Source organism: Salmo salar, chromosome ssa12, assembly GCF_905237065.1.
Source record: "Salmo salar chromosome ssa12, Ssal_v3.1, whole genome shotgun sequence".
Classification (NCBI taxonomy): domain Eukaryota; kingdom Metazoa; phylum Chordata; class Actinopteri; order Salmoniformes; family Salmonidae; genus Salmo; species Salmo salar.
Window position 1 is genome coordinate 19,214,509 of NC_059453.1, and position 7,108 is coordinate 19,221,616.

A 7,108-nucleotide genomic window follows, 5' to 3' on the forward strand; every position below is an offset into this window, starting at 1 on the left:
ACCATAGCAGCACCCACCTGTAGCACGCGCTCCAGCAGGTATAGCTCTCTGGTCACCCCTAAAGCCAACTCCTCCTTTGGTCGTCTCTCCTTCCAGTTCTCTGCTGCCAATGACTGGAACGAACTACAAAAATCTCTGAAACTGGAAACACTTATCTCCCTCACTAGCTTTAAGCACCAGCTATCAGAGCAGCTCCCAGATCACTGCACCTGTACATAGCCCATCTATAATTTAGCCCAAACTACTACCTCTTCCCCTACTGTATTTATTTTATTTATTATTTTGCTCCTTTGCACCATATTATTTATATTTGAACTTTGAACTTTCTTCAAATTACAAATCTACCATTCCAGTGTTTTACTTGCTATACACTTTGCCACCATGGCCTTTTTTGCCTTTACCTCCCTTATCTCACATCATTTGCTCACATTGTATATAGTCTTGTTTTTTTCTACTGTATCATTGATTGTATGTTGTTTTACTCCATGTGTAACTCTGTGTTTTTGTATGTTGTCGAACTGCTTTGCTTTATCTTGGCCAGGTCGCAATTGTAAATGAGAACTTGTTCTCAACTTGCCTACCTGGTTAAATAAAGGTGAAATAAAAATAAAAATAAAAATATGGATCCAGAGCTGCATATCATGCTACACAGGTTACCATGGTAATCAGACTTAGTAAACTTATAGAGAAGGGGAGATGGATGACTCTTTACAATATGTTTTCTATTGAAATTCTATTTAGGGATCTGGAACCGGTGCAGGAGAGGGAGATAAAAAACAACACATTTGTGCTTCCTGGTGTTTTATCAGTGACCCTGAATGAGCAAAGCTCTTTCCACATAGACAGGAGTAAGGTTTCTCTCCAGTGTGTATTCGCTGGTGTCTAGTCAGCTCTACTGATTGAATAAAGCTCTTCCCACACTGATCACAGCTATAAGGCTTCTCTCCTGTGTGTATGCGTTGGTGTGTGGTCAGGTGTCCTGACTGATTGAAGCTCTTCCCACACTGATCACAGCTATAAGGCTTCTCTCCTGTGTGTAAGCGTTTGTGTGTAGTTAGTGATCCTGAATGATTGAAGCGCTTCCCACACTGATCACAGCTATAAGGCTTCTCTCCTGTGTGTATTCGCTGGTGTGTAGTCAGGATGGAATCTCGAGCAAAGCTCTTCCCACACTGATCACAGCTATAAGGCTTCTCTCCTGTGTGTATGCGTTGGTGTTCAGTCAGGGATCCTGAATGATTGAAGCTCTTCCCACACTGATCACAGCTATAAGGCTTCTCTCCTGTGTGTATGCGTTGGTGTGTAGTCAGGGTGAAATCTCGAGCAAAGTTCTTCCCACACTGATCACAGCTATAAGGCTTCTCTCCTGTGTGTATGCGTTGGTGTAAAGTCAGGTGTCCTGACTGATTGAAGCTCTTCCCACACTGATCACAGCTATAAGGCTTCTCTCCTATGTGTATGCGTTGGTGTCTAGTCAGGGCTCCTGAATGATTGAAGCTCTTACCACACTGATCACAGCTATAAGGCTTCTCTCCTGTGTGTATGCGTTGGTGTGTAGTCAGGTCTCCTGATCGATTGAAGCTCTTCCCACACTGATCACAGCTATAAGGCTTCTCTCCTGTGTGTATGCGTTGGTGTTTAGTCAGGGCTCCTGATTGATTGAAGCTCTTCCCACACTGATCACAGCTATAAGGCTTCTCTCCTGTGTGTATGCGTTGGTGTGTAGTCTGGGCTCCTGATTGATTGAGGTATTTCCCACAATCAAAGCAGGGGTAAGGTATCTCCCCTGTATGAATTTTCTGATGAGAATTTAATGTTTTAGATGCAGCTAAACTCTTCCCACACTGAGAGCAGTGGTACAGTTTCTCACCGGTGTGAATCCGCTCATGAATGATCAATTCCTTCTGTTTAGCAAAACTCTTCCCACAGTCAAAGCAGCAGTGGTGAGGTTTCTTCCCTTTTCGTCTCTGCTGGTGTTTCTTGAGGTGTTCTGATCTGGAGAGACTCTGTTCTTTCTTGATAGCATCATGATGTTGTTGAGTCTCCACAGATGATAAGCCCCTCCCACTGAGAGAGCAACGATTAGGGCTGTCCCCTGTGAAACAAAGACATTTAATCATTAAGTTTTGCAAATATGGGTCCATAAACAGATCGGTATTTCCATTAAATAAATGCCTTTTGTGTCCTTTTGATATTTTTCCAGTAATAATTGTGCACCAATATTCAATTTTAAATCTCTGTTATATTAAATAAAGTGTCATTTAATACACAACACATGGAGTATTTGATTAATTAGATTTTTTTATATGAATAAAGACTTGCTAAAGTGACACAATTCAGCATTTTGACAGGTCCCTCCGTCAACCCTATTTAACTTCTACAAAGATTTTAACCCACCTAATACATTAATTACTCCTAGGTTTTACCATCATTGAGTAAAGTTACAAGCGCAGAATAATATGATTATTGTGAATAGTCAATTAGTATAAGAGTTTGATTTAAATGTTGACATGCTTTGAAAGAATTACAATTTCCCTAATAAACCTGTTTACATGGACACATCTGAAATCAGGCTACCTGACGGGACTTTGATAAATGCAAAAAATAGGCTATCAAAATAAACGTTCTACAACAGCGACCATGTTATTTTAAGCATATTTGATTGAGTTCAGATAAATAAAGCTGCATACTTTCAGTTTTTCCTGAACTCACTGCCCTCGGTCAAAATAAGTTAGATTGCGCTGCTTGTGTTAGCACATACACAGATTAAACACACCTCTATAACTCTGATTAAAGTGTTCACATGTCCTAATCATTCTAAAGATTGTTCAGAAAACCAGGTATTTTTAAAGGCGTATCCTTACTTCGGTTATGACCTTACACCAATTAAGATAAGCAGAGTAAGGTGCTTACATGACTAATGCCATAATCAGTTTAATAGGAAATGATTCGCGTGCATGTAAAGCCCTAGTTATTTGGTTACATTGACAGTCATTTCTGAACATGATTTATTTCATGTGATTAGTGATTAATTTACATTTGTCCCTAATTTTAAGGTCAACCCTGTTACATGAACTGAAATCTTGTTTTAATATGGTGAAACTATTCTTTAAAAAAATAATTTTAGAAAATATTTATTTTTTGCATAAGAAACATTGAACATCTAATAGTCAAATCAGAGTAAAAGCAGCTGAGCTGGTTCTACTCTTTATCAATTTACTGCTGTTTTATGGTGCAAAACTGAGCAAGTCAACCCTTTTACCCAGACATAGACATGCTAGAAATGTTTTAACAATAACTTTATTTCTGAAAATTGCATTCAATTGCTACTCCCTGTTGCACTATACTAGGTCCATTCCTCATGTCACAAGCAGATTCATGGCTGATTTAAAGGACTATTTTACCCATGTTATTTAATGTTTACTTACCCTACATTACTCATCTCATATGTATATACAGTACGCTATACCATCTACTGTATCTTGCCATCTTGATGCAATTAAATGTATCACTGGCCACTTTAAACAATGCCACTTTATATAATTGCCTCATACCCTACATTACTCATCTCATATGTATATACTGTACTCTATACCATCTACTGCATCTTGCCTATGCCGTTCATCCATCACTCATTTATATATTTGTATGTACATATTCGTATTCATTCCTTTACACTTGTGTGTATAAGGTAGTTGTTGTGAAATTGTTAGGTTATATTACTTGTTAGATATTACTGCATTGTCGGAACTAGAAGCACAAGCATTTCGCCACACGTGCATTAACACCTGCTAACCATGTGTATGTGACAAATACATTTGATTTGATGTAATCCAGCAGTTTTGTTGTTTTCAGTAGTCCCCTGTTACGGTCAACCCTGTTACTTTATTTGGCACATTGGTACTTACTATAGGATTTATTTCCATGTAACCTCTTGAGATGGGAAACTTGTTTTTTATTTAGTTGAGCACTTGCTCTTTAAGACAGAATGTTAAAATTGTGAAATCAAACATTTTTTTTTTAAACCAAGTTACACTTCTTAAATCGACCAGATATTTTAATCAATATATACTTAAATCTATTAATTGTTACAGAAGCAGACTGTAGTCTAATCCACACACCATGGTTCTTACTTAATGAAATTAAATCTCCATGTTCCTCTTCTCCTTCTCCTCTCTTAGTTCCACTCTGCCCCGGTGTTTTCCTGCAGTCGACCAGAACCAGCAGTAAAGTACGGAGAGGCGGTCGACCTGGGGACTCAGGGTGGATGGAGGGGGACGGACTAGCTTTGTCCTGTTGGCCACAAGAAGTATTCTACATAGATGAACATTAAACCAAATATTGTATTAATTCAGTCTAAACCTCTGATTTGGGTGAATCCCTAGGATATCTCCTTTTTCCTAAAATGTTGACTCGTTGACTACAACCCACAAATCTAAGAGCATTGGCTGGTGGAGGCATGAGCTAGTTTCCACCATATTTCTTATACCAGTCATTTCCTATCAAACAGCGAGGAAGAGGCGAAGCGACAGGGATAACTCGGCCCAAAAGCTGTCTTCTGTTTTATTTGATCGAATATAAAATTCGTAACGATGTTGTTAGGAGTGTATTGATAAAAGTAGGACACTTCATATGGGAGTAGTGCCTGGTCGTCACTAGTTACCACAAACAAAGTCATAAACCACGCCCATTTCTACCATTGATCTTATTAACATGTGATTTTAACCCTAACAACACTTCTAACGTTATGCCTAATCCTAAATAAATTAAAACGCTAAATAGAAGTTTGACTCTGTGGCAACACGCATGTCTGCCCTCTCATTGGCTGTAATGGTGCCACCTGATCTTGCCTCTTTACCGATTGCCTTCCATTGTTGAAAACATTTATCTTCTTTGTTAGAACGGCCACTTGAGTATCTGGTCAAATAATGGATAATGTGTTCGAAATCAGTGAAGTTATGTGAACACTTTGTGAGGAAGGAGAGATAATTAGGTCATAGATTCCTAAACATGATAGGGTACTTTGTTGAAGAAGAAAAAAATCCCAACAAGTTTTTCCGTCATGTTTTTTTGGTCGAGACGTTTAAACCCAACACAGGAACAAAGATTATGAAAACTAGGCCTAGACATTTTGTACAACACAGCAAGCCTATACTGTTAAAACCAGACTTACCCGATTCATTGTGGAAGCAAATGTTTCTTTGTATTGCATGAAATGTTGTCGGCTACAGTACAGTCAGAATACTTTGTTGTTGTGTTCAGATAATGACTAGGGAGTTGCGGAGAGAAAATTCGATTCAAGGCTGCAACTGATGCGTCCCTAGACCAGAGCAATCAAACATCTATTTAAATATCAAAACGTAAATAAGTTAGAACAAATACATGTCTCATATAGCATAATATTACTTCAGAAAGTTCTTGGATAACATTTTACGTTAACTACAAAAGTCAAGAAAACGTTAAACAACACCCCCTTTCACTAACAATCCTGGTGTCTGCTATCGTCTACTTTTACCTGGCAGCCACTTGGAACACGTGCGCAAAGAGGGAATATCTCAACAGGCCTATCTCTCGTGAGGGAGTGTCTGGGAATTACTGGTTCCGGTCTATCACTGCTGCTATAATGGCAGCTGCTGTACACTACCAGCACAGATCGGACAAAGAGCTATGTATGCAAGTCTTTGCAATGGGTGCATCAAACCTAATTCACAAGTAATTCTCTAGTAAAAATAAACGAAAATCCAGTGGTGGAAAAAGTACTCAATTTGTCATACTTGAGTTAAAGTAAAGATACCATAATAGAAAATGACTCAGGTAAAAGTCACCCAGTACAATTCTACTAGAGTAAAAGTCTAAAAGTATTTGGTTTTAAATACACTTTAGTATCAAAAGTAAACGTAATTGTTCAAATATAAGTATGAATAATTAAAATGTCCTTATACTAAGCAAACCAGAAGGCACAATTTTCTTGTTTTTTAAATTTATGGATAGCCAGGGGCACACTCCAACACTCAGACATCATTTACAAATAAATAATTTCTGTTTAGTGAGTCTGCCAGATCAGAGGCAGTAAGGATGACCAGTGATGTTCTCTTGATAAGTGTGTGAATTGAACCATTTTCGGTCCTGCTAAGCATTCAAAATGTAATGAGGACTTTTGGGTGTTAGGGAAAATGTATGGAGTAAAAAGTGAATTATTTTCTTGTGAAATGTAATGAAGTAAAAGTTGTCAAATATATAAATAGTAAAGTAAAGTACAGATTCCCCCCAAAAAACTACTTAAGAAGCAATTTAAAGTATTTTTAATTAGGTACTTTACACCACTGCGTAAGTCTTTCTTCTAAACTAAACTACAGCCAAATATATTGCATTTATAACTAACTCCCTTCTGTCTATGTATATAACTTGTAAACAATAAAATAAAGATGTTATTTCAAAATAACAATAAACATAATGCTTTATAGCTACAATAGCGCTAACATTAGCTAGCTAATGACAAGCTCATCTCTGCTGCCTGGATGCTTTCACGTTTCTCTCGTCTGGGTTTTTGCTGTTAGTTAGCACATGGACAAGCAGTAGCCTACTGCAGTAGTAAGACTACACAAATTACCAACATTTTATTTTTATACTGCACAAATCATTGAAAACAGTCAGCCCTCGAATGCTAGCTAACGAACGTTAGTTGATTGTAACAATGACACTGCCTGTGTGCTGACTACAGGTTTAACCAACATTAGTTGATTGTAACATCGACATTGTCTGTGTGCTGACTACAGGTTTAACTAACGTTAGTTGATTGTAACATTGACATTGTCTGTGTACTGACTACAGGTTTAACTAAAGTTGGTTGATTGAAACATTGACATTGTCTGTGTGCTGACTACAGGTTTAACTAACATTAGTTGATTGTAACATTGACATTGTCTGTGTGCTGACTACAGGTTTAACTAAAGTTGGTTGATTGAAACATTGACATTGTCTGTGTGCTGACTACAGGTTTAACTAACGTTAGTTGATCGTAACATTGAGACTGTGTGTGCTGACTACAGGTTTGGAGGCCACTCTACAGATGAACCCTCTATCCTGACACCTCTGGAGCGGTGCTGCA

At 38.0% G+C, this 7,108-nt stretch overlaps 1 protein-coding gene across 1 annotated transcript; it reads right to left on the reverse strand.

The window, feature by feature from the left end:
* Positions 1 to 421: 421 nt before the first annotated feature.
* Positions 422 to 5,321, reverse strand: LOC123725443 (zinc finger protein 501-like). Its single transcript, XM_045690977.1, has 3 exons — positions 5,174 to 5,321; positions 4,134 to 4,293; positions 422 to 2,095 (listed from the first exon to the last, which is right to left on the reverse strand). Exons 1-3 carry the CDS (start codon positions 5,210 to 5,212, stop codon positions 738 to 740), a joined length of 1,557 nt encoding a protein of 518 aa, XP_045546933.1. The 5' UTR covers positions 5,213 to 5,321; the 3' UTR covers positions 422 to 737.
* Positions 5,322 to 7,108: the final 1,787 nt, after the last annotated feature.

Coding starts and splice junctions, on each gene's coding strand:
- LOC123725443 (XM_045690977.1), bottom strand. CDS start 5,212: ATGCAATACAAAGAAACATTTGCTTCCACAATGAATCGG. Junction 4,294..5,173: donor TTGCTTCCACAATGAATCGG/GTAAGTCTGGTT, acceptor TGTGGCCAACAG/GACAAAGCTAGTCCGTCCCC. Junction 2,096..4,133: donor TGGAGATTTAATTTCATTAA/GTAAGAACCATG, acceptor TTTGTTTCACAG/GGGACAGCCCTAATCGTTGC.